The sequence below is a fragment of the Antennarius striatus genome, chromosome 7 (genome assembly GCF_040054535.1).
Source record: "Antennarius striatus isolate MH-2024 chromosome 7, ASM4005453v1, whole genome shotgun sequence".
Classification (NCBI taxonomy): Eukaryota; Metazoa; Chordata; class Actinopteri; order Lophiiformes; family Antennariidae; genus Antennarius; species Antennarius striatus.
In genome coordinates this window covers 18,777,373-18,805,130 of record NC_090782.1, presented here as the reverse complement: position 1 = coordinate 18,805,130, position 27,758 = coordinate 18,777,373, and the positions used below count along the sequence as shown (strand labels likewise).

The 27,758-nt window shown below is 38.8% G+C and overlaps 2 protein-coding genes across 2 annotated transcripts; both read left to right on the top strand.

Annotated features, from left to right (window-relative positions):
* Nucleotides 1-1,354: 1,354 nt before the first annotated feature.
* tm6sf2b (transmembrane 6 superfamily member 2b) lies at nt 1,355-12,171 on the top strand. The gene is made up of 10 exons (XM_068319992.1): nt 1,355-1,476; nt 3,275-3,378; nt 5,095-5,192; nt 5,375-5,478; nt 6,088-6,170; nt 6,582-6,706; nt 7,646-7,747; nt 8,808-8,900; nt 10,614-10,733; nt 11,258-12,171. Exons 1-10 carry the CDS (start codon nt 1,397-1,399, stop codon nt 11,492-11,494), a joined length of 1,146 nt encoding a protein of 381 aa, XP_068176093.1. The 5' UTR covers nt 1,355-1,396; the 3' UTR covers nt 11,495-12,171.
* A 5,581-nt stretch (nt 12,172-17,752) lies between these two features.
* On the top strand, nt 17,753-26,416 carry hapln4 (hyaluronan and proteoglycan link protein 4). Its single transcript, XM_068319940.1, has 7 exons — nt 17,753-17,802; nt 19,112-19,220; nt 20,375-20,564; nt 20,965-21,137; nt 21,241-21,356; nt 23,247-23,433; nt 25,743-26,416. Exons 1-7 carry the CDS (start codon nt 17,800-17,802, stop codon nt 26,132-26,134), a joined length of 1,170 nt encoding a protein of 389 aa, XP_068176041.1. The 5' UTR covers nt 17,753-17,799; the 3' UTR covers nt 26,135-26,416.
* Nucleotides 26,417-27,758: the final 1,342 nt, after the last annotated feature.

Here is a 27,758-nt window from a genome sequence, read left to right as displayed (position 1 = left end):
CTTGATTTCAACTGGATCTTAAACTCATGCCTGTTTGAACAGGGTAATTAAGTAATTTAATTACTGAGGGAACCCAGAGAGCACAATGGAAATTGACAAGTTAAAGCATTTTATAACACATGCCAATATTTACCCAAAAGCACACACTGTAAAACTTCCCACATGAAAACTCACTCAATAAGGGAACAGACACACTGAGAAATTTGGGGTTTAAGGATACTGCAGTATTTAGACTTCAAAGGCATTGGATCAAACTGACAGAGGAAGAGAATGGAGCCTTTCACCTTCTGAATCTAAGCTGCCGGTGGAATGAGAGTCCTGTACTGACAGTTCTTTATAATGACATGGGAAAGCAACATGGAATTATTTGCTTTTTCCTGTTAGTATCCTGTTCAACTATTTCACATCCAGTTTTATGCAGTGCCTGTATTCCTACAACTCATCTGTCATGGTTTCACTCACTAGGACTCAGGTGAGGTAGTTCCTGAAGTCCTTGTTTTCTCAATCAGGGGAAAAAAACTGGTAAGCGTATGTCAAAAATAAAGGTAAAAGTACAAAGTGAAATGATGTTTGTTACGAACTGAAACAGATGGACTGTCAAACCAACTATGCCTGTTTGTTTTTTTCGATAACTCTAGAACTTTTTAATAGATGGACATTCAGATTTAGCCAAGGCTTAGGCCATCACTTTCCATAGAAATGGAAACATAAGTGGAAGATGAAACTAAAACATTTCCAATTTAGTTTTGGTTCTTAACTCAAACAGTTAAACAGATAATGTACTACATTCATAACCATACATTTCACACAACATTGTTGGTGTACAATTGAGCATACAAAAGACTCACACTGCAAACATTTAGTAAATTTCAAGATCAAGTGCTCAAAAGGGATCAATAAATAACTTTAAATTATGTTGCTATATAAAGAAGAATGTAGGCCTATGCTCTCTAATACGACTTATGCAAATCTCTGACAAAACCAAAATTGCATAACTTTTCCCCCAAAAGCTTCTTTGTCTAAACTTCATTATATTCCCTGTAAAGGCCATGAAAGCCTCGGGCCAGCAGTAATTTGATTAATCCACCCAAAGCGTAGCCAGACGGTAAGAGCCTGCTCTGTTTCTTTTCATTCCATTCAACATTGCAAATCTCATTCAGGATTTTATTTCATGGCATTTATATCATCTAATTGTACTAAAAACATTTATTTACTTTATTTCAGATCTGAAAAATGTATTGATATCTTCGCATAACTCGACTACCTGTCTGCTCCAACATTAGTGTTTTCATTGCTGGGGCAGCTTTTATTGACTTCAAACTGACATTAGGTGTGTATTATATTTTCAGAGTTCCGTAGATCCTGCGAGGAGGGAGGCCAAACTGTTTTTAAAGCAATGGAGACCTTTGTGTTTTTATTTTCATTTTCTGTCCTTGGCGTTCTTTATGCCATGAATAATGTTCCTGCATTTCAAGAGTGAGTAATTCACTAATTTCTTATTGCTCAGTTTCAGTTTTAATTGCATAGGCCCATCCTTCTATGATTTGGGGCAAAAGCTGTAAATAATTTGTTAGAATTGTAACATCAACTTTTATGCAAAAATATCAATAAATCAGAATTTATACAATCAATTTTGATCCCAATTATTATCTATATCACAATCAATACTATTAAATCTTAATGTAATTACAAGAATATAATTGTGCGTGTGAAAAGTTGAGTTTAAGACAGTTTCCATTACCACCACTAGAGTATACTCTAAGCTTAAAACTCAAGCTATACAGTATGTATCTGCTTAAATTAAATCAATGCTTCATAAATCCTTGACCATGTTGATTCCAACTACAGTTGTTCCATAATCTTCCTGGTCTGTCAATTTTTAGTTAAGTTAACCATTTACATGATTAAACCTGACATTTATGGAAAGGTCAAGACAATTAATGGAAAGCAAAACGAAGGAAATGTCAACAGAATTCAGAGATAATTTATTATGATGTTGGAGGCAATTATGCTTTTTAGCCACAAGGGATTAGTTTCTTATTCAAGGCTGATATGTTTTACCCGCTGATGAACCACCTTTATAGTATTTTCCGCAGTTGATAATTCCAAACTGCAACACTAAGAGTAAAATGCATGTCCCTTCATTCTTTTTAATACAATTTATTTGTCATTTCTGACAGACATTTATACTCCTCCTGTATGAGTAGCTCTGCTGCCTCTTTTTCAATTGTGTCAACGCTGACGATCAGTTCAGGCTACGCAGAAGAGTTTGATAAATTCTCTCTCGACTAGCAATATGCCTCCTGCTCTCCCACTCCTAAACAAACACTATTGTGTGCATAAATCTTCCTGCACTGTTGAATTGGAGACGTAGCAAGGGAGCATCCCTTTGCTCTTACAGCATTTGTTTTCCTTATGTGAGCACACATTGTGAGTTCTCCAGGAATGTAATGCTGTTTACTGGGAGATACCTCCTGCACATTAATCTTTTCCAGTGCAAAGCAGAGGTACCTTTGACCAGAAAACATGGAGGGCACTGCTGAACTAACATGGGCTTAGCTTTCTGCTTCCCATACCTCTATGATTGATTACACCCTGGTGAATTTGTGCTTTTTAGCCACTGGATGTTTATGACCACACCATTTTATCATTCTGTTTGCCCTTAGCAAGGTAATTATGAGGTGTCAAAATACTGTCTGCGAAAAAGCAAACTATATATTACAAATAATAAAGTGAAACAGAGGCATAATTTTGAATTTAAAAGATGCTTTTATTGCATGAGTTTTATCAGAATGTGTATTTTCATGTCAAGACCAAGTGATACTTTAATTTCAGCAATATATTCATAAGTTCATAAATATGAGACTATTTGTCATTCACAGCTTTTTAAAAGGTAACATTTGACAATTTGAACTCAGGAGAGTAAATTTTGTGTAACGCTGCCATCTCACCAGGAGTCTTCAGCCACCTCAAGTAGTACCTTTTGCTCTCTCTGGGCGCAGTGCATTCATCACATAGATTTTCCTTCACACTTCTGCACTATTTCTCTCGGTATTAACTGTGGAGTGAATATAATTGTCTCTGGCTGCCCATTCATCATCATTTTCTAATTTAGCACTGCGGAAACAACTTCCTTGGGAGAGACTAATTAGTAAAGAGAATGAAGCAGAAAATCAGAGGAGATGTCTAAAAGTACGGTGTCAGCAGTGAGACTTAAAAAAACCCAACAGTTTTTATTCTATTATAAGACAGTTAATTTTTTCTTCTTTCATAGGCCGTTTGTGGTCCTGGAGATCGGTGTTGCTGTTCTGGTGATTGTGTTTCTGTTTTACTTCCTCATCACTCGTGGCAACCCGCCCAAAGATCCCTTGTTCTTTGGTAATTAACACAAATATGTCCATTTCTCAGCTTATATGCATTGTATTGACAAATACAACCACCGTGTAACGACGCTAATCATTACATTGCAATATGCTAGAGCTGATTCCAACCCCTAGACAAGGGTTTCAGAATTTTTACTTGCAACACAGAGTGAGGACTTGAACTGAGCTGAATGTGATTTCACCTCATATGTTGAAAGCTGCTTAGACTGATCAGGCTCAGAGCAAAGCTTAGGCAGACTTTTCTAAGACATGACTAACCTCCTGTAAGCGATGGACCGTCATGGCACTCATTTAACCTTATAGCTATTCTTTTGAGACCAGGGTCCAACACTGACCTTGGAGCAAAATCGCATTACCGTATTTGCATATAAAACTGTTCTTCACTTCTGCCTCACCATAAGGCCACTAAAACTTTTGAATCCACTTTGATGATGTGACAATAGCAGCTTGTGAGCCTTCTCACACCTTTAATTAAACTTTTCTGCAGGGATTTGTGTCATTTTTCTTACCTTATGTTATGTCTAGGTAAGAGTCATATCTCCAATTTTAGCCAAGGGCTTCTGAAAACACATCCCTGAAGCAGATGCCAAAAGCTAAGCTTTATGACAGCCTCTTCTCAATGGCCAAGAGCCATAATCTCACTGTTATCTCACCTTTCAGATGTCAGAGATAAACTGTATTGTCTTTAGGATTACAGACCTGGATGGTGCACGTGAGAGACAGAAAGTGTGTCTGTGTACATGCACATTGAATATGTGTTCAAACAGTGTGTCAAGGACAGATACGAGAGTGATACACCGATTTTAAGCCATGGTATCTAAAGAGAGATGCCCCTGTCATAACACACAGTAATAATGACATTCAGCAGAATCCAGGTCGTAAATCACTGTAATGACTTTTACAGTAGTTCCCTGTGAACTGAATCCAATTGTATTTCACTCATGCACACGGGTCAAACATTTGTGTCTGGATGACCCTTTGTTTTTATTTATATACTATAGACTATTTATCTACAGCTACCAGAATAGCATATGGATAGTGAATGTCTCTTAACTCTGCTCAATGGGTATCTGCAGTCGTAGCCATGGAGAAAAGATCCATTGCGTCATATTGTCAGCCCACATGCTGAGTCTGCCATTGACTCATCGGTCAAGGCAATGCTTTCTCCTGCATTTATGGTCTAATAAGCACACTATCAACTGTAATATTACATTTTAGCAGATTATAATAGATAACAGAGGCACCATAAGTGTTGTTGCTATTTCATAAGTTCATTCATTCATTTTCTACCATTTCATCCGACGTAGAAACGGATCACACTTCATAACATGACACTTCATAAGTGTCATGTTAAATTTCATGTTGGAACACACACCCACAACTACTTGTTATGATCTGAGCTGCTAGACATTTCTGGTTGTTATCTGATGACATCTCTACCAAGTTTTAGGTAATTTGGCACCAAACCTATCCCTGGGTCAGAGGGTAAGATTGTACTGCTTTAAATTTTGAATTTTCAGAAATGGACACTACTGGTCTTCAGGTATTACATTTTCTCCCAGGATTATGCAATTAGTCAATTTATACTGAACTCAAAACAGCAGATTTTAAGATTTGGAAAAAACCTGGGAATTAGTTACACATGTAGATTGAGGTTCTGTGTCATTTTGCTGCCATTTCTTCTATTTTTACATACAGGCTTCTTTTGTAGTCTTTGCAGAATTTTCTTTTACCTGTGTCATTGACCTGGTTAGTGCCTTGGAGTACGATGGCATTATCTCTGGCTTTATGGAATTCTACAGAAAGACAGTAGGTTCATTTAATTATTCTTGTTTCTAAAATTCTGATAATTAACTTGTAACTATAAGAATAAATGTGCCTGGATTTGATTTAAACATAACATAGACAAGAGTGGAGAAACTGATGAAGTACACAATATGCCCCTGGAACCTATCAGTCATCATACCATCCACTTCACATCTGTGTTGTAGGGAGAACCTTATCTGGGAACCTCCTATGCCATCATGATGTGTTATTGGGATGGAATAGCACACTTTATCATGTATCTGGTGATGATCAGCAGGATAACAGACAGGTGGGTGATGGTAAAGTAGCTTCACTTCAAACTCATTTGTGTTTCTCTCCATCAAAAAAACAGATCTAAAATTGACCGTAGAGAGATCTGGATTAAACAATTCAACAAAGCAAATAACTTCTTAGAAGTTTGTGAAAGATAAAGTCAAATGATATCTAAGCTGAGATCAAAAATGTCCACACTTCAAAATAATCCTCAGACCTTCTTATTAACATATTTGATTCAAAAGAAGTGGAAAATGCAGCTGGTGGGAAATCGGGTGTTTCAATCAACACAATAGGCAGAATAAACAAATATTTACAGATTCGTTATAAAGGGCGTTTTTGTCATAATGCGCTGCCAGTGAGTTCAAGAGTTCAGAGCGAGTACTGCCTTGGGGGCAGGCATTATCATGGAAATTAAATAGTCTTCTAAACTATATCAGGTTTTTAGCGCTGGGAAGAACCGTGCTGGGCTTTATATTGCACAACTATTCGTGTGATGGATACGTCAATTATATCATTATAGAGCCATGAGACTAAACAAAACTTGTTTTATCACGCTTGTTTTACCCTCTATTGTTTTTATGATAATATAATCTCTCTGGTTTTTTTTTTGTGTCTTTCCCAGGAAAGCCTACCGTAGCCTAGGCTTGTTCTGGGCTGGCTCTTTGTGCGCCAACATGTCAGTGTTTATCACTGGGATAGTGGCAGGTGAGCCTCATCCTCTGTTTCCTGTCTGCTCATCCTGTGATGGCAAAGCTTTATTAAAGTGAACACCTGCAGTGTCATGTGCCATCAGTGTCACAGTTCAGCCTGCCAACAAAATAGAAATTATCTCCATGCCTCGCATGCCCTCACAACCCACAGAACAAAACAGAAAGCAGACCTGAAGAATCTTTTCTCAGTATTTCAAATTACCTACATAAATGTCTCAAGATTCAAACATACAGAAATACAGTATGTTGTTCTGATGGTTGTGTTAACGTAGGCGCACTAATGCAAGCCTTTACTTTAGGCTCCCTGTGGTAGTTTATTTAGTAGCATGATGATCAATCTGCATTGAAATGGATCTTTCTGCAGGTGACTACCAACTGATAAAAGTATGTCTTTTCTATTTGGCAGGTAAATATGGATCAGAGATCCAACCAGCCTTCTGGCTCAACTTTGTCTTCCTGCTGATGCCTGTATGGGGAGCTGTCACATTATTTACCAGGCCCAAGGATAGACCACTCATCGGGGGATACAATGTATGACAGCACAGTAATATTTTCTAAGAAATTAATTTGAAAAAGGTTGCTGAATGTATTTAAACGTTTAGTTTATGTACCTCTACATACTATTTTTTGTTTGCTGCCATTTTCTGCAGCAAGTGGTACTAAAACTTTTATGATTGAGCAGTGATTCTCAAATGGTGGGGCGCGCCGTCCAACGATGAGGTGGGGGGCGGGTGCGGGGGGTGGGCTGACCCTGGGGAAAACGCACAGAGAAACTACTCCAATCTTTTTCATTGATGTACCAGAATAACCTGTAATTGCACATCCGCTACAGTAGAAGGCAGTGGTGCTTTCGCATCTACATGTAATGTACAATTAATTGTAATTAATAGAACTTGTGCAAGGAGTATTTACTCCTCTGCTATGGTGTATGATAAGGTGCGCATGTGCAGACACACACCAAAGAGTGTGTGTGGCAGAGAGTGGGGATGCAAATGTTGTCTTCTTTCTGGAGGGCTACCAGAGAACAACTGAGAAGAATTGCTTTGTGTGAACTCAGTCACGCAGTCAGATACAGTTGAAGAGTCTAATATTTTGTCTGGGAGTGGGTGGAGACCAAACCAGAGATTAAAGAAGGGTAAATAAATTATTTACATTCACAGGCTGGATAAAAATGTGAACAAATTAAAGTCAGTTTTGTTTTTAAGGGAATAGATGAATATATAGTTCTTACATATCTAGTTGAGAGTTTGTTATAATTACAGTTATTGTTTTTCACAAGTATTTCTTACAAATGTACAAAATACATCCATAATGAATGAAATGCATTACAGAGAAGCCTTATTCATGCATTAATTAATTCCACTGCACAGAGTCAAATTGAATCTCATTGAAGTGAAAATGAGTATGATTAAACCACAGCCTTGACCAGCTCTATAAAGTACATAACATCGTGCTGACATATTCCCACAGGCCCAGCAAGCCCAGAGCATGAAGTTAATCTGGCGTCCCTTGGATCTGATCTTGGTGCTGCTCTTGTTAGTTGCCATGGCCTTCACCATCCTCAGAGGCTTGGTGAGTGTCAGATTAAGGGCAAGGCTTCATGGGATCTCTAAGCAATGACTAATTTCGTCCTCATGTAATTTATTCATTGACTGAATGTTCAGAATTTAAGCAGAGTGTATTATTTAACCATTACAAGCTATAATTAAACTAAATGAGAACCATGAGAATGCTATGCATTTATGTTTAGCTCCATAAAGGATGAGGATAGAATTTTGTGTGTTTTAACATAATTTACATGTCAAAAAATATGACAGCATTATTAAAAGGAAAAGGAAAAGTTCAGAATTCTCAGTTGATGAGAATACTGTACATGCTTGTATTATAAATAAAATTACAATTACTGGTTAGATTAGCGCAGCTCAACCTCAAATAAACATTAAGAAGGACCTTTTCATTTCATTTGTGTTCCTTAGGTGGTGTTCAGTGGATTTTGTCTGCTCAATGTCTTTTTTTTTTTTAAATTTTATATACTGTTTTGATCCCCTTGATTTCTCGAAGGGAAATTAAGAACGCACACTCTAGCTACTGATTCAAACGCATGCATACACATATATTAGTGAGTACAGGCCCCTGTATCACAAACACACACACACACACACAGGGGGGCCTGTAGGCATGCAGGGGAGGTAGAGTGGCAGGCAGCTCCTTCTTGGTGCGCCTTAAATGAGCAATTTGTGAAGGGGACCGCACCTTGCTCAAGGGTGCCTCGGCAGTGCTCCAGAGGTGAGCTGACACCTCCCACTGTCAGCTCACCTCCAGGTATTTTTTTGGGTGGGAGCAGGAATCGAACCGCCGATCTTGAAATCATAGGACGACCCGCTCTACCGCCCGCTTAACCACTGAGCCACTGCCACCGCTTACAGTTTCCATTATTTGTGCTAAGCTAAAGTAACTAGCTGCAGACTGAAGCTTCACATTCACTAAACAGACTTGAGAGCGATATTGATCTCATGCTGTACTGTGTTGTATCCAGTCAGTGTAAGGGAATAATAAAATCCATTCATTTTCAGTGGCACATTTAAAGGAGCCTCATTATACGATGAGCTGTTATATTGTCCACCCTCTGTAGGTGGCTCTGGACTCCCCTGTAGAAGCCTGTTCTGACTACCTGAGGCACTATGAACCCTACCTGAAGGATCCCGTGGGCTACCCCAGAGTTATGGTGAGTGCTTTTTCCTCTTTCCGCCTCCTCACTTAGCCTGTGTGTTGGTAGCAGCTGTGGCACATGAATGCTCTGCAGACTGTTTTCAATGACCAGCCACATAATGGACTGCTTTCATGGATATCACTCTGGGTGTGCTGCAAGCTTGCCCTTATCACCTCCGCTCTTTTAGCTCGCAGCTAATTCCGGAGACTTTTTCATCATTACAGCAACAAAGAGTGAGGTTTGTGAAACCAGTGCATCTTTGAGTCTCTCAGGAGAGACGAAGATGTGTCAGTTGGATAACAGATTATTTCTATGCCCGGTGGTGTTTGCTCCTTTTATGCTGCTGATGACACAATTTTGGCTTGTCTTATGTTTTGCTCAGTGTACACAGCTCTGTCAATAGGTTATCCAAAGACCTCGTCGGGGTGTAGTAACACACACAATTCCAAGCCATTGATTGGACAGACAAACGTTATACTGAGAACTTGATGAGATAATCCCTCACCCAAAGCCCCCCATCAACACCTCAGTGAGTGGGAGGAGGGTGTGTGTGCAGCCTGTGGAAGAATGTCTTGGTTAGTGGCATTCAGAAGTGTGTGTGTGTGTGTGTGTTACTTTGGTTCCACGGTGAGTGACCGGGTCATTCATTGATGTTGGTGAAATATGTACATGGAATTACTGTGGAAGCACTAAACAGACATTCCAACAGACGACTAAAGGTCGTACATGATTGTCTTTCAGACCCTTGGCTGACTGGATTATTCCTGACTTCAGACTGAAAATGAAAATAATTTGTTCAGTAGTATAATGTGAGGGTTTTATAAAATGGCAAGCTGGGTTTCAGGCTGCTAATATAAGATACATGTCAAATAAGCTTCTATTATGGTCCCTGTGTGACACTTTTGTGCTTAAGGTGTGATGTACACTACACTTACCAGTTTAGAGATACTGAGATTTTGTTTGGGAATTTTCATTTTGCAGAAAGTTCATTTTTCTTCTTCACATTTCAGTAATTTGATGCCAAACCTTTTAACTCTACTGCATGGATCAATTTTAGAGTAACATTCCATTTAACATGAGATTTAATGAGGGAATTTGATCAAATGGATTATGGAGCGCCTGACTCCTAAAAACTCTCAAGTGACTGACTATTGTGTAATAACTGGAGAACTTTTGTGAGAAACACTTACAGAGCAGGTTCAGTTTAGGATAAAACCCCAGAGCAGAGAGATGAATAATGAAATAAAATAGAAACCATGGAATATGATAGAAAAACCATGGAATATGACAGCAAAAATAAATGAAATAACCTCAGTAGCTGCATTGGGCGTGTCAAATAGTACATTCACTTTTCCATTTTTTGTCGTGCAACTTAAATGCAACAAATTATTTTGAAGTGTTTATTATGCATTCAAAGCTATTCAGTATTCAGTGTGAGGAAGAGGACTGCATTGTAGGACAATGGAGAAGTGCTGTATCAATCTGCTACTACATCACTGGTCGAGGGCCGACAACAACTTAAAATGACAGTGATTGAGGGGCAAGCCTTTATGTGCAGTGTTTTGGATCCATAATCCTCATTCACCTCTGATATAGACAAAAAACTCAGCTTCTGTGTATAACAATGGAACCACAAACACCTATCAGGACTGCTGGAAATGTGGAGGAAGGTTGTAAATTAATATGTTCATCATATTGAATGCTCATAAGTCCTCACTTTATTTGTAGATGTTGCACCTATTCTTTTATGGACTTCCCCTCTTGGGTGCATTTGTCTATGGACTCCTCAAGCCGGGCTGCACATGGATGTCAGACTGGACTCTGTTCTTTGCTGGGGCCATGATTCAGGTAAGACCAACAAGTGAGACTGAATATGTCATTTAATAATGTCTGACACATGCATACATTCAAACTCCTTGTGGTGAGCAATCAACCTGAAATGTGTACCCTTTAATGGGTATTTTAGTAAACATGTTGCTGGCTCTCTTCTGTATTTCTTCCATAATAATTTGAAAGAAAGATTATAACCATGAGGAAATACTTGATTAAAGGCTTCTTTCATCATTCATAAGAAACTGCACATTCTTCCCTCCCCATTCTTTTGAACAGCCAGGAAAGTTTGTATATGTGTCTCCCTTGCAATGCTTTTCCTTTCAGCATAATCCTCTGTTTGTTTTAACAGTAGACTAATGAGTGTAATGAGGATAGAGCTAGATAAGTTCCTCCCTCCTTGATATTCCTTTAAAGGGGAAAGGTAGCACTTTCAAATGACCTGCTATTAGAATGGAAGTTAGAAAAAAAAATCTGGTAATATCTGTGTTGGACTACGACAATATAATCTAATGTCTTGCTTGTTTTCTGTTTTCCAACAGTGCCAGTGGGCCCACATTGGAGGTTCCCTCCACCCTCGGACTGCAACACAGTTTCATATCCCAGATGATGTTTTCTGGTCTGTGCTGGCAGCTAACTTGCTTTATGCAGCTACTCCTCTGCTGTTGGCCTTGCGCGTTCAAAATGACCCTTATTTCTTCCTGAAGATAGCTCCCTTTCCTGGGCAGACAGGTTTACCAAACAGTGAAGAGAAAGATACCAAGTACAAAGACAAGTAGCCTGGAAATTCTTAAAAATCTCTGACATTTGAAGTTAATTGTTTGTTTGATGATTCATGAAGAGCTGTTTTATTGCATATTCCATCAAAATGCCAAAATACAAGATCGTTTTATTTCCCTTATCTGGATTTATTTTTGTTTAAATGTTTGCTTCCAATGTTTTGATCAATTATAGTATATGACGCATAAGCAAAATAATTGGTTGGTCACTGAAGTTTTGGTCATGCTAGTGTCATTGTTCTGTTGTCAGTCACAAGGTTTGTCCGCTGGTCCACCACTTTAGTGCATAATGAAGTAAAGAATGAAAAGAATACATGCTAACATCAGCATGTCATTGTTAACCGTCAATCATGGCCTACAAATGTGAATCAATGATTAGTTCATATATAATATGACATGATCAAAAAATTTATTTAATGATTCTACAGAGTTGTTTCTTGCAACAGTTTGTCTTCCTAGTGGTTCTCCACAGAAAATCAGCTTTTGCCATTGAGTATTTAATTGCGTTATTTTTATTTTATTAAACCCCCAAAAATGGACTGACCACGAGATTAATTGTGAGGAAATATGTAGAAATGAGATGAAACTAGATGAAACTAGAAACAAAGCCAACCTCTCAATAAAATTGAATGAAAATATGAATGTTATTTATAAAGAATCTTTTGTTTTTGGGATCCACTGAGAGCTTTTAGGAGAGGCAGTCAGTCAGATAACCTGACAAAAGGAAATAGAGAACAGTCACTGTTCTTTATTTCCTTTTGATAAATTAATTTGATGTTGAATCTGCACAAGCAAAAAGTACAAGATCAACCAACGAAGGTCTTGCTTTATTAATTTTGTGTCCTGTATTTTAAGCATGCTAATATAGTACTCATTCCAAACTTGCCTGTTAGGAATAACCTAATTACTTGGTTTCTGGTGTTGCCGCTTAAAAGCTCATTGCTGTAGACGCTGCAGGTCCAGATCCACCTTTTCTAATATGAAGTTTTAAATCTTTCAGTCACGCTGCGATGCTCCACTGCATTAATTAGTTAATTTGGGTACTTCTCAACACATGAGGAGCACTATAATTATTCTAATAATAATTATTATCATCATTTCTGTCTCTTTGGTACCATGTAATTGACTGATTTTAAGTCATAACACACTGTTCACAAAAATTTGCATAAACAATTAAAATATTCAACTATTGACAAAACAATTCAATGCATAATTACTTTGTTTAATATTTTTTGTCTGCTACTCAAAATAATGCTTCTCTTAGTAATTACATTCAGAAGTGCCCCTTTAATAATTTCGCATTAGTGTGACGGTGGACACATTATTAAGATACTGCATTCTAACACCGGAAATGTTATTTCAAATTCACATCTCAATTAGCTAGAATACAGTAATAGAGTTTTAAAAAATTTAAATCCCACCCGAGGGGTATTTACCCAAAACCTGCACCGGGGTGGAGGAAGGCTTTGTGCACCCCTTGTACACACAAAGGTAACTTCCCCCGATTGCCTGATCTCCCGCCTGTTGGCTGTACTTGATTTGGAAAAAACAAAACCCCACACTTTTTTCATTTTGGAATAGTTCCGTCACAATTACCCTTTTCACTAAAGATATATGATGTACAGTGTTATAACCATAACAGTGAGAAATGAATGTGAAATGCACATGTTTGGTATTTTTATGCTGCCAGCCCACCTCATAAAAACAACAACTTTTCGTTCTTGGTTAAATAACAAAACAACATTCAGTCTACTCATCTGATCAACCTTTATCTTCTTGTTCTGCTAAATGTTGCTGCTATGTGCCTCTTCTGTGTGGTGGTCCAGCAAAGTTGGTGCAATCGCATTTCTGCATCCAAAATGTTGAAACCATCACTGTCTGTCTTAATAAAATAAAAACCTGATCATCAGACTAAAATGTTATTATTGACAAAAACCAAATATATATGAAAAACTTCTAAAATACTGAAACAATTTTGGGTCCTCAGCTATTCAAAGTGCTTTCTTGATTTTGATAGAAGAGTTTATTTACATAGTTAAATTAGATTTTAAGACAACAATATGTTATAACCTTCTCTCATCTTCTCTCTGTCAATAACAGCAGTCCATTCATGTGCTGGGTAATTATCGTTTGCACTCTGCTAAGCAATAGGCCAGCAAACCACAGAGAGAGGCCAACTCATTTACTTCACTCTCCCTCAGCATCTTTTTCGTGCTGATGTGTGACATTGGCCCTGCTTGCATATGCTGGCCGTGTGTGACAGAGGCTTTAAATCAAATGAGGCCACTCCAAACAGCTCTGTAATCCCATGATGGGAGTCACAGGGGATCTCTGCTGCAGATGTCTGTATGGCTAGGCATTCAACACCAGGGAGCTGTGGCTCTGAAAAATACTACATAATGTGTGTGCTGCAGTAATGGAAGAGGAGCAAAAAGCCTCACATTATTTCAAGTAAGCTGTTAAAGCATGACATCATCAGGATCCATTTTATTTCATGAGTGATATGTATTCTGTGAGCTGTAAGGTTAAGAATTTACTTTACCTGAGAGTAGTTTCCTGGTCATGTCAACAACATCCTGTCACAATTCTCACATTCTTTCTTCTTTTTCAACCTGATTCCTGGACTTGATTCTGCTTTTGTTTCTGGAATTGTTTTGAACTATCTGTGAAGTAAACTTCCCACTGCTTTTTTTAAATTCACTTTTGTTTTTGCTTACTAAATCCTGAAGTAGAACTCCTTGTCTCCTGCTTCTGTTGACATTTAAGTCAGCAGTGTTAAAATGCAGAAAATTTTATAAGGTGATTCAGATCCTTTTTTGTACCGTTCACAGATACATGAAACCCATTGGAATGGATAATGTGAATCTGCATGATCTCAACTGCATATCGGTAACAGTACTATGACTTTACACTTCTCTCTGACCATACTGCGACCCAGTACATTGTTCAACCTCCCAGATATCAATAAAATTGTACACAGAGATGGATCGTTATCCATGCCAAACTTTTTTAAAATTATTTTTTGTTAATTTTGATTGACCTACTACTATAATGTGTCTGTATATTGGCAAAATGTTAAAGACAGGGCTAAATCTAAAAAATTGACTGTTCCAGAATGTGGTCTGTACTCAGATCTGCTTAATATTGCAATGAATGAATTGACAAACAAACCTGGGCCGTTGTGTGACCTCCAACTCTCATTGAGAGAGGTGATTATATTGGCCTTAATATTTGATATGTTAAGTATTTAACATTTGCTGAACAAACATAGAAGCAAGGCTGGGCTAGTAGGGGAAAATGGGGAAAATGGACAATTTTACCAATACCCTGGACCTTTAGTGTTAATTTACATGTTACATATTTAATTTATTAACATGGTCTTACATGGTCGTTGGCATTGTCATATTACAGTTTCATTCAAGTCTCAAAGAAATCTGTAAGTTACAGCTGCAAGTGCAATCTCTGTCTGATTACATTTTAGAACCTACATTAATGTTATCGGATGCCCCACACCATAGCTGACGTCCTCATTAATGTTATGTTTAGTTAATAAAAGTACTTTGGTTAGGGAAACATTGCTTTTATCATTAAATCTTGCATAAAGCAAATAATAATTGATGCCAGTTTTTATTGATATATTCCATGTCAACATGTTCTCACTGTGATTATACAAAATATAATCAATTGAAAACTTTCCTTGTATACATATTTGCTGATGGAAATTTTGTTTCATATAAATGAGACAAGGCTGCTATGTATGTGACACATTTGAATACAGCAAACATACTGCTTAAATTGAAACATTTGCTTCCCACGTTCCATGTCCTTTGACAGAGGCTTCTATCCAGCCATCCATTTTCTGTTGCCAATTTATCCGCTGTTGCGGATCACGGGGAGCTGGAGCCTATCCCAGCTGGCTTGGGGCATGAGGCGGGGGAAACCCCGGGCACGACGCCAGTGCATTGCATAGCCAGACAAACACGCACACACACATTTACACACTACGGTAAATTTGGGACCGGCCATTTAACCAGAAGAGCGTGTTCTTGGAGTTGGAAGGAAGCCGCAGAACCCGGAGAGAACCCACACAGACACGGGGAGAACATGCAAACTCTGCACAGAGTGGGCTGTGAACCTGGAGCTCCTTGCTGTGCAGCAACACCGCTACCCACTGCGCCACCGTTCCACCAGAGGCTTCTACAAACTTCAAAAACGGAATAGTTGATCTTTTCCTTTTAGCACTTCTTTCTCCACGCTTTTTTTTCAAGCTGGCCTTTTAAATCTTCAAAATGCAGCCCACTGAATCACTGCAGATAGAGATCTCCAACCCATTGTTCATTTTTATGACTTGTATTTGAGAAAATGACCTCCCTCCCGGATAACATGTTATCTAAGAAAAGATTCAGTGCTACAACAATATTGGAATAAAGTTGCCCAGAGTGTAATGTATTTCTCCTCTTGTAATAAGTATGTAGGAGGATAATCTTTCTCTGTTTTCAGGTCCATAAACTGGAGCAAGTATTCTGCTAAGGCCTTGGCTAAATCCTGTGGATGCAGGGCAGAAGCTATTTTTGTTCATGTCTGAGTAAACAATGCATTATTAAAGATGACTAACTAAACCAAATCAAGTGGCATCCAGCGTTAAGCTACCAGTGCTCACATTATTGGCTTCTTAAAAAGCGTCACTTGATTCTGAACAACATGTTTTCTACTTATTTTCCTGTTCTTTTTCAAGCTTTTAATATTCCTGAAATACTCCTGGAAGAGTTGACATTCATTTTTTGTGATTAACTCTTCACATCATGATGCAGTAGCTTTAAACCACTGTAAAGCACTGCTGGTCACTTAGCAACACAGAATGCTGCAGTCCAGGTATCAGTGCAGTTTAATCTTTTCATTTAATGCAGAATACAGCTGCCTTGTGATAAGTGTTCTGTCTCCCTTGTCAGCCTCAATGATGTCAGTGTCTTCTCGCTAATTTTACTGTTTTTCTCATGAAGGGCTCTCATAGCATCTGTGACTGATTTTGACAGTTTTACACCAACAACAACCTGGTACATTCCTAATTATTCCTGACTTTCATCCTTTTGTCGCTTTATCAGCAGGCTTATGCCTCCAGAAATAAAAGAATAGATGAATAAATTAACAAGGCAGTCAAAGACTGCAACATCCCGCCACACCCCTGAATTGTAAATTTTATCCTGACCTACACATTTTCATTTTGGGATTAATGTATATCTCATCAGGTTTCAGAGAAAGTGAAAATTCGACCGTGACCTAGTTTTTCAAGGTCAAGGTTGTTATCTTATTTTCATCCCCTTTGCCGACCGAGTAATGGGCTTTTTGTTTCATCTTTGTATCTGCAATGGTTGTGAAGATATTTGGTGGATGGACAAACACACAAACACTGACAATTATTACATCACCGCTTTGTGGGATGTAATAAAAGTGTAAATCATATCTGCAAGTGTGTACTATCATCCAATAATGAAATCCATTAAATTTAAATGATTGACTGTTAAACATCCAGAAACATGCATATAAGACAATGAGTATGAAGGCTTGATTGAATTAAAGGACACTGCTTGACTAGAGGTCAGCAAACTTTTTGGCCCCTGGGTCACATTGAGCTCTAATATTTGACAGAGGGCCACACCTGGAATAGAATAGGGCTAAGTGTTTGCATAAAGTAAAAAAAATAACATGTAAAGTATTTGGCCATTTACAGTTCTGAAAGCATTAATATGCAAAGATTATTGTACAAATTGATTTCCAAATGCATTAATTAAATTAAATTTGATTAGTCAGCTGGGATAGGCTCCGCTCCCCGCGACCGTCACAGCAGATGGAGTAGTAGAAAATGAATGAATGAATAAAATTATTACAATAAATACGGCACAGACAGACACATTCCATTGTCCATGTCTGCTCAAACACATAGGTAGAACCAAACATAGTCAGTCTCTTCTTTGCTATCCTCAAGAGGTTTGGAAACGTGGATTCATAAAGTTAAGCATCAAAGCTGGATTTCACCAAATCATGGTGAAATCATAGCTGTGATTGAGTTTTTTTGGTACCCAGTCTGCATAATGTAATGTGTTGTATCAGACCCAAAAACAGCTGCAGATCCCCTGCATTCTGAGAGATCAGCCATGGGACTGGAGGCACAGAGAGAGGGAGGGAGGGAGGGAGAGAGGGTGGGAGGCGAATGCTGCTGCAGAACAGCATTCAACCTGGGCTGAGGAGTTAAAGGGCGCACAGCAGCACATCATCTTCATCCAGGCATTAATCCTGTTGTGATAGCCATGGTAAGTTCAATTCTGTGCTCCATTAGTGAGGCTCTGCCCTGCAGTTCTCTATGCTGCATGAGGGCTGTGAGGATGTTCATTGGACTAACCTTGAGAGAACTGATGGCACAGGTCTGTTTATATAGTGTGCATGAAAAGTGGCTGGTGTAGAGGCTTACTAACATCTTGCTTCACTAGGGCCTGTTCAGATGTACTGCTGCAGTGCAGTGAAGGAAATGTTCCCTTGTGTAGGTGACCCAACAATGCAGACCTCTAGGTGTGTAACAGACGTAGCACCCTGTATGCTGTTGTTCAGATATTAATTCATCCAACATGAATTAAAGTATACCAACATAAGTCTATGTATCCGAGTTTGAGATGAAAGATTGTATCTCACAGGCTCTCCTTTGCAACCAGTTGTGGATTTAGGCAGACAGAACACACATAAATCAGCAACCACAGCATCCGCATCTATAATCTGAAGAGAGCTTGTAAAGATAAAAGTACTGGACCAGAATAAGCAGCATTAACTTCAAGGAGAAACACTGTTTTTAAGGAAGGTTATTATTCTTCAGTCACTGCCAGGAGAGATTATTCACAAAATGTGTTATCTTCGCTCTTCTTCTTTGGTCGTGTCTAATATGTGCAGTAAACACATGAGCAGCAGTTTTCTTTGGCAACTGGGATGATTTTGTCTGAGCACACATCTTTGTTTACAGCTGGCCCCTCGTGAACCAAGCCTGCTTCACTCACAACTTTAAAAATACTCCCTCTCTCTTCAACTGGCAGCTGGTGGTGGAGATAAAAAAAAGAAGTGCTAAACCAGCTTTAAGTTTCGACTATTCTGTGAGGACTATTCCCTCTCATATTGTCACTGTGAGTTACACAGCTACTCTAAATCCGGTGTGTATAGCAGGCCTCTGTTTGAAAGTGTGACACAACCCAAACACAGACAAGTCTGAAGTAATCAATTAACCAATATGTTACTTTTTTATTTCACTCCCTGAGCAGCTTAACTACCTCACATACAAATGCAGCACGAGTTCTCTGGGGGAATTTCAGCTAAAGGAGACAATATGATGTTGCATTGTTTGGTGAATGGTTATAGTCCCTGATTGATTCATTCATCCTTATTTATAGAGAAATCCCTCAGTGAATTTCCATGCTTATATTGCCATTGCCATTTGCATATTTGACCTTGAGGTTAACCTTGTTGTCCTTGCTTAATATTTTACCTTAGAATGTTTAGGTCTTAAATGCTCCCTTCTTTTCCTCGCACACCTATGATAAACACAGTTCTCTGTTGTATTCTTTCCTGTCATTTTAATAGCAGCCGTGGCCTCTCACTTTCATGTGTTTCATGCTGACTTCTGGGCTCTCAGTGATGTCACTGCCTGCTGATACAGGCAAGGGAAGGAGGAAGGTGGTGCATGTGCTCGGTGAGGATATTTTCTATCTTTTATGTCTCCCACTGCTCATAACAAAAACGGAGCTCTCCATCCTTCAGCCGTCTGCATTCAGAGGAAAACATCGCAGATACACATTTTCTTTAATGTAATTTATTCATGATTTCACTTAATGTTAAATCATGCAATGGTGAACAGGAAAATAGCTCACTATAAATCTTAGACAGGGCTTAAATCTCTAAAGAGAAAAGCTAAGCCATAATAGTATTTTACAAACTTTGTGTTCTTTGCAGCACTGCTGGCAGAGTGAGAATATAATGTGTTTAAAGTTTTGATTGAGCACCACTTGATGCTTTCATGGCTGCTGCTGATGAACAACTTTACAGAGTGCAGTAAGCAGTGACAGGACTAAATGCTAGCTGTCATGGATAATTGCTGCCACCTTTATCTGGTCACAACATAACAGAAAACCTTTTGCAGCCACTCTTTAAATGTGCTCAATGTTTACGCTGCACTGTTGTATGTGTGTTGTCTTTGGCTGCCACAAGTTGTAAATGAATATCTGCCAGAAATGCAAACTAGGTCATAATATTATCCATTTCGAAGAGGAGGCCTCTGGTTACTATTAGTCTTGGTCTGTTTTGGTGAATTTTTATAAAAAAAGTTGTGGTTAAAAGTTGGAGTGGGTAATATGATGACAGGTCCAGACAAAGAGTGGGCATACATCACTGGACATTTCATATCATGTTGAGGCTGTTGATGAAAAAAGATTCCCAAAAGTCCTTCTTCTGATATATCTAATTTATAAGAATAATTTTAATCCCGCAATTATGCATTAATAATCCACTAATAAAGTGTAAATAATCCACAATAACTTCACTAGGCTGCATCAGTATTCCAATAAATTGTGTTAAATAATCTAAATAATCCAGATGTTCTTGGGACAATAAAAAACAACAAAGACAAGCATTCCAAGTCAAAAGGTGTTTATTCCACAAAAAACAGGACCTAAACACTATGAGTATACAACGGTGGTAGACTGATCGGATCTCCTTGTGCACCCTTGTGTGTTATTATTTTCAAGGAAGAACTAAAATTGGGAATCAGATCAACAAGACGATTGGGTAATCATATTCACTGAAATCAATGCTTTAATTTGTCCCTCCCTTTCCTGTCTGCTCCCACAGAGGATGACAGTGGAGCAGTGATAGTGCAGACAGCTCCTGGTAATGTGGTGACACATCGAGGTGGTTCCATCACTCTGCCCTGCAGATTCCACCATGAGCCAGAGAACATCGATCCTGCCAGGATCAGGATCAAATGGACCAAAGTTACTGACATGCTGCAGTTTGAGGATGTTTTTGTATCGCTTGGAAGGTAAAACCATTCATTGTATTTCACTGCAGTTTTATGTAAATACATATGATTATGGTTTGCTTGCAAGGCCACAGCCCACTTACAACTATTATCTGTCAAGTCTGCTTGTAAATAGTTGGTGATCCCCTCCTATCTATTTGTCTTGTCTCTACCTCTCACTATATATCTGCATGCTTGCAGTGCGTATGTGCATGTGTGTTTGTATTTCAGGGCCTTTACATATATACACTGTATGCGCATGTAAAATTTAGACTGCAAGAATATGAACTTGCAGAAATATCCTGAAAAATTTGTAGTCGATGAAAGAATTTCTCAAGTCAAAGCATTTCTAAAATACAATGCTCATGACAAAATTTGTAGAGAAGAAAAATACTTTGAGCTTTCCGTCAAATTTCTTCAGACAGCAGCGAGTATTCGGACCGTACAGAGGCCGAGTGTTTCTGGAGCAGGGGGGACCAGGTGACGCCTCTGTGGTCATCCAGAACGTCACATTGGAGGACTATGGACGCTACGAGTGTGAAGTCACTAATGACATGGAAGATGATATGGGATTTGTCAACCTAGATCTAGAAGGTCAGTAGTGAAAAATACAAAGGAGTTATTCTTTTTTATATCTGAATGATCTTTTTGCTGCTACATAAACCCCACTTAATAGACTCACTTCTACACTTTATAGGAGTGGTGTTTCCCTACTACCCACAGGCGGGGCGCTACAAACTCAACTATCACCAGGCAGAGGATGCATGCAAACAACAGGATGCCATTCTGGCCTCCCATTCTCAGCTACACAAGGTTGGTGTAACTGTTTCGTGTTGCTAAAATGTCTGTCACATTCAGACATTTTAGCAACAGGAGTTGTAGAGTTAAGTAAAAGTCCATGGATCTTTGTAGATATACAGTGCCTTGCGAAAGTATTGGCCCCCCAAGAACCTTTTGACATTTTGTCACACTTTAGGCTTCAAACTTAAAGATAGCAAATTTAAAATATTTTTCAAGAATCGACAACATGTGAGACACAATTGTGAAGTGGAACCAAATTTATTCAACATTTTATATTGTGTTTCCAAATAAAAAACTGAAAAGTAGGAAGTGAAAAAGTACTGCCCCCCTTTGAGTTAATACTTTGTACAACCTCCAGCGATCACAGCCCCAAATCTTTTCGGTATGTCTCGGTATAGTTTTTCACATCTTATGACAGAAATCTTTGCCCATTCTTTCTTACAAAACAGGTCAAATTCCTTAAGGTTAGATGGAGATCGTTTCTGCACAGCAATTTCCAGATCTTTCCACAGATGCTCTATTGTATTGAGGTCTGGACTTTGGCTTGGCCATTCTAACACCTTTATATGGTTAGTTTTAAACCATTCCATTGTAGATTTGGCTTTATGTTTAGGATCGTTGTCCTGTTGGAAGGTGAACCACCACCCCATCATCAGGTCTTTTACAGACTCCAACAGATTTTCTGCCAGAATCGCCCTGTATTTGGCTCCATCCATCTTCCCATCAACTCTAACGATCATCCCAGTCCCCGATGAAGAAAATCAAACCCAGATCATGATGGTGACAGTAGGGATGGTGTTTTCAGGGTGACGTGCAGTGTTAGTTTTACGCCAAACGTAATGTTTTGTATTCAGCCCAAAAAGTTCAACTATGGTCTCATCTGACCAGAGCACCTTGTTCCACATGTCATCTGTGTCTCCCATGTGACTTCTTGCAAACTCCAGACGGGCCTTTTTATGGTTTTCTTTCAGAAATGGCTTTTTTCTTGCCGCTCTTCCATAAAGACCAGATTTATGCAGAGTACGACTAATAGCTGTCTTATGGACAGATTGTCCCACCTCAGCCGTGTATGTCTGTAGGTCATCCAGCGTGATCATAGGCCTCTTGGTTGCTTCTCTGCTTAGTTTCTTCCTTGTTTGGGCTGAAAGTTTAGAGGGACAGCCAGATCTTGGTAGGTTTGCAGTGGTTTTATGCTCTCTACATTTTGATGTTGTTGCTTTCACAGTGCCCCGGGAGACATTTAAATAATGTGAGATCTTCTTGTATCCCATTCCTGCTTTGAACTTTTCCACAACTTTATCCCGGACCTGCCTGGTGTGTGTTTTGGTTTTCATGGTGCTGTTTGTTCACCGATTTTCCTTTCACAGATGTCTGAGACCATCACAGAGCAGGTGCATTTAAACTGAGACCAAATGACACACAGAATCACTCTGTTTGTCATTGTTAGTCATTCAGGTCAACATTGGATCATTCAGAAGTCATTAGGGAACTTTTGGAGGCACTTAGCTGAGCTGACAGAACAGGGGGCCAATACCTTTGCGCGTCCTACTTTTCAGTTTTTAATTGTAAACACAAAATAAAATGTTGAATACATTTGTTTCCACTTCATGATTGTGTCTCACATGTTGTTGATTCTTAAAAAATATTTTCAGTTTGTTATCTTTAAGTTTGAAGCCTGACATGTGGCAAAATGTCAAAAACTTCTTGGGGGGCCAATACTTTCGCAAGGTACTGTATATACAGTGGTTTGCAAAAGTATTCGTGTATCCCGGTAGCCCTAAACACGGAAGTACAGGGAAAAGGATTTCCCATATCAACCAAACCACTTTGCCTCTCAGGATTACGTTAACGCTTCAGTATGACTTATTAATATACAGTACAGTATATGGTCTCATTCCACAGGCCTGGCTGGAAGGGCTAGACTGGTGTAATGCTGGCTGGCTGGAGGATGGCTCAGTGCAGTACCCCATCTCTCATCCCAGAGACCATTGTGGGCACAAGGACACCCCTGTTGGCATTCGTAACTATGGCTACAGGCAGAAAGAGGATGAACACTATGACAGTTTCTGCTTCACGTCCAAGCTCAATGGTGAGACAAAAAGCAAAAGTTGATAGGCACACACACAGACATCTCATTGAAATGATCATACAAATGTTCAACTAAGTAGTCAGCATCTTTTGCTAACAACTGGAATAAAATGAGGCACCGGAGGAGCTGTATTGTTGTAGGATTGCACAGAAAGAGGATATATCATGAGTGTTGTACCCTGGAGAATTTAGGTCCAAGTCTCTGATCTTTGCCTGTGATCTCGCCGGCCTAAGGCCAAGACTGTGTTGATTTTGACTCACTAGAGCCATAGTGTCCTCTGGGTGCCAAGCATCCCCTTTCATCTCCCAGCTCTATGATTTACATCACATTCCCACAGAGAGTCTGCTTGTGTGTCCGTCACAAACCGCCTCCAGGTTCACAAGCTCAAAGAAACTTGAGAAAGTCAGAGGCTGGATTAGTTTTCGTATCATTGAAGTAGTCTGAGCAGAATAAAACCAAGACTCATTTTAGAAGATCTGGTAAAAGCTTTTATCACTTACTATACAGTATTTTTATTTATAAAATGTTTATATCATCGTTGCAAGATAAGCACTCAGTGCACTCTCTCACACTCAATATGCTCCATGTTTGAAGGGTTCTGAATCCTGTTTTAGGTGCAGGGTTGGGTATTCGCAGGTGTGTGTTCCTGGAATTTGGGGGTCACTGCCCTGAGTGCTCCCACTACCACAGGGTGGTCATGTAGTTGCAACCACTTAAACCACGTACTTCATGAATGAGCAAACACAAGTCACACTCCTGGGTTCGACTAGAGGTCTAATAGTTTGAAAAACAGACTAAATCAAACAAAGTTCTTGTTGAGAAAAATTTATAAAATCAGTTTTCTTGGGCAGAAGGCTAAAAGGGCAGCTGCTACTGGAGCTGTCTGCTCCAGTAGGTGACTTTGAAATTGCAGGTGCTGCTTTAAAACTTTTCATACAAGATAACACTGAATAAGGGCAATCATATGTACTTTGCTGAGTTTTAACTGTAATAAAAAAAAACTGAATAAAAGCAGTCAATTACAAAATTGTATGACAGGAACCTTACACGATTCCTGATGGCTTTCCCCTGTGTGCTAATTATTTTGGACAGTCTGTTGTGGGTAGGAGGTTTCAGTGGTGGTTGTGACCGACTGTTGCTCAGTCCAGCTGGAAGGTATTTACTGAGGGTCCCCCTGGGAAATATGAGACAATTTCCTCCCTCTTTAATAGCCAACAATCACACACAAACAAACATGAAGTCAATAGTTGGGCCAAGTGCAATGTTAAGATTGCAGACATGATTTTCATGAAGGTAGTTGTTATTTGGTGAAATCAACAACCTCTTTATTCTTGGTTATGGGGGTACTTATATGTCTACATGTCAGAGGAGAAGCTACTTTATGATTCAGTTCAGTTCAAACAATTCAATCAGTATAGCAATTTTTTCAAGTAGTACGCTGTGAGAAGTCTCTCTAGAGGTGAGATGAAAGCAAAAATTTAAGCATTTTAAGGGTGCATTTCAGTTATGGTGCCAACAGAATTTTGCCTTTTGAGTTAGAACAGCTGCACAGATGGCTCTTACAATGATTTGATATTCTGGACACAATCAGGCTGAGATACAAGGAAAACCGAGAATATGCACCCTCAGGGCTTGACCTGTCTCTGGGGCTTAACTCTCTTATTCATGTGTCTCTCTTTCTTTTCTTTTGCCCTCTTGAACATAAAACTGCTCTCTTCACCTTCTGAAATATTTTGTTTCATAAAATCTCCTCCTTCTCTTCTCTTCTCTTCTCTTCTCTTCTCTTCTCTTCTCTTCTCTTCTCTGCTCTTCTCTTCTCTTCTCTTCTCTTCTCTTCTCTGCTCTTCTCTTCTCTTCTCTAGAATTTGGTTTCTATAAAATGACAAAAGACCTGAATAACTTTAGGAACATCTGGTGTTACAAAAATGTCCTATGCACTTTAGTTGATGACCACCTCACTTTTGCAAACTTCCTATTATAATGCACTAAGTTTTATATTGTATTTCCTTTTGTTTATAGGTATTTAGTGTTTTTAGTGTTTTTGAAGTTTCATCCAATGAAAAATTGTAAAATGTTCTAAATGTTCTGAATGTGATTGAAGTTTTTTTTTGCAAAAAATCTTCTTCTTCTGAAGCACTTTAGTGCTTTCATCTAATGTAAAAATGTAAAATGTTTGAATGTGATTCAAGTGTTTTTGCAAAAAAAACAAAACTCTTCTCTTCTCTTCTCTTCTCTTCTCTTCTCTTCTCTTCTCTTCTCTTCTCTTCTCTTCTCTTCTCTTCTCTTCTCTCCCCTCTGTCCTCCTTCAGGTAAAGTGTATTTCCTAAAACGCTTCAAGAAGGTGAACTATGCCGAGGCGATGAAGGCTTGCATTCGGAGTGGATCAGTGATAGCCAAAGTGGGTCAGCTGTACGCTGCATGGAAGTTCCAGCTTCTGGACCGCTGTGAAGCTGGCTGGTTGGAGGATGGCAGCATCCGTTACCCCATAGTCAACCCCCGTAATCGCTGTGGAGGAGCCCAGCCAGGGGTTCGACACCTGGGTTTCCCGGATAGAAAATTCCGCCTCTACGGGGTCTACTGTTTCCGCAAGAATGAGGATGAAACAGTAGAGGGTACTGAACCCATAAGAGATCCCACAGATATCTTTAAAAGGAGGATGAACAGTAACACTATGCCTACAAACATCACAAGGATGCTCTAACAAGGAAAATCTGAGAACAGTTTTAATGTTGTCGGCTGTCACCAATCAGTCTCCATTCATCACAGTTGAAGTAATGTACTCTCACACAATGACTATTAATTTGCGGATTTGCCAGACAGAGGTAAGGCTGAGTAAAACTGAGGCTGATATTAGTCATAGATTGTGACTGTGATTATGATTTACTAGGGCCATTTTCCATTCATCCCCATTCAGACAATCATCTTGCTCATGTTTACACATCTGTTTAGGGAAATTTTTTATCAGTGAACACACATCCTAAAAGAGAACTGTGATATTATGCACCTTGTGTGCATCATATTATATTTTAGGCATTTTTTAAATTATATTTTGACCCCTGCTGTGGCATCTGACCACCAGTTTGAGCCAGAATCCCAGTGCTAGGGTGAAAAAATTTGTTACCATGGAAAATATCCAAGATGTCCTGCAAATTTTAATTGTACCAGGTGTAATTGCATGTCTGCTAGTGTCATATTTGGTTAGCAACCCTCTGGCAACAATATTTTTCTCATTAACCTAGACCTGGAAATCTCATCATCTGAGTGGAACAAGCCAAGTGCTGAATAAATATTTCACCAGCTCTTAAATTTTGCACCGTAATTACATACAGCTTTGCTATGATGTAATTTTATCCTACATTTAAAGAAGCATGCACTGCCTGGCTGAGAGTATTTGCTGAGGCTGGCAAGGAAATACTACTGGATATAAAAAACTCCAGAAAATCCCATTTATCTCACCTACTGCACTTTTAAGCTACCTGGGCCTTCTTTGTCCAAACATTACATTTGGTGGCCTTTTTGAAAGAATGTTTGCCACTACAGAATAGAATACAGAAACAAAAGTCTTGATTAATGATAACTAATGATTTGAGCATGTGTTTGTTTCCTTATGTAAGAGATGCATGGAATCGTTTACAAAAATAAAAACAATAAACTGAGTGGAGACATATGATAATGTACACCTATTTGTTTTCATACAGAGCACTATGAGTTTAACAGAATGGTGATGAGGAGTGTTTATTCAATTTAAATCAGACATCTGCATTGCTCTGGTGTCGGGCCCGCAGTGTACCCTGCCTCACGCCCCCAGTTGGCTGGGACAAGCTCCAGCAGGCCCGCAACCTGCGACAGCAGAAGAAGCTGGTATAATGTAGAAAATGAATGAATGAATGAATGAATGAATGAATGAATGAAATCAGACATTCACAATAGTACCAGTAGTCAATTATAATACCTTACCAATTTACATCTGGTGTGTGTCATCCTCCAGAGTTTACAAAAAGTGCACAGACACAGCTTGAATAAACATGAACTTAGTTTAGTTTATTAGTTTAGTTTGGCAATTAATTTTTTCAGGAGCATATTGAAAACAAAACAGTATTTTGACTTCCATTTTAAAATATAGGAAATGTACAAGGCATTTTGATAGAAATATGATAATTCTATTTATATTTTTTTTAAAATTTAATGTAATACAAACAGAAATCATAAAAAAACAGAAATGAAAAAATACCATTTAAAAAATATTCTGAGTTCAGAATTTATATGTGGCAAAAAAGACCTGTCTTTCCCAGGACTAATGTTTTCCTAATATTTCAGTTATCATC

Coding starts and splice junctions, on each gene's coding strand:
- tm6sf2b (XM_068319992.1), top strand. CDS start 1,397: ATGGAGACCTTTGTGTTTTTATTTTCATTTTCTGTCCTTGGCGTTCTT. Junction 5,193..5,374: donor TGGAATTCTACAGAAAGACA/GTAGGTTCATTT, acceptor TCTGTGTTGTAG/GGAGAACCTTATCTGGGAAC. Junction 10,734..11,257: donor TTGCTGGGGCCATGATTCAG/GTAAGACCAACA, acceptor GTTTTCCAACAG/TGCCAGTGGGCCCACATTGG.
- hapln4 (XM_068319940.1), top strand. Junction 20,565..20,964: donor GTTTTTGTATCGCTTGGAAG/GTAAAACCATTC, acceptor AAATTTCTTCAG/ACAGCAGCGAGTATTCGGAC. Junction 21,357..23,246: donor CCCATTCTCAGCTACACAAG/GTTGGTGTAACT, acceptor CTCATTCCACAG/GCCTGGCTGGAAGGGCTAGA.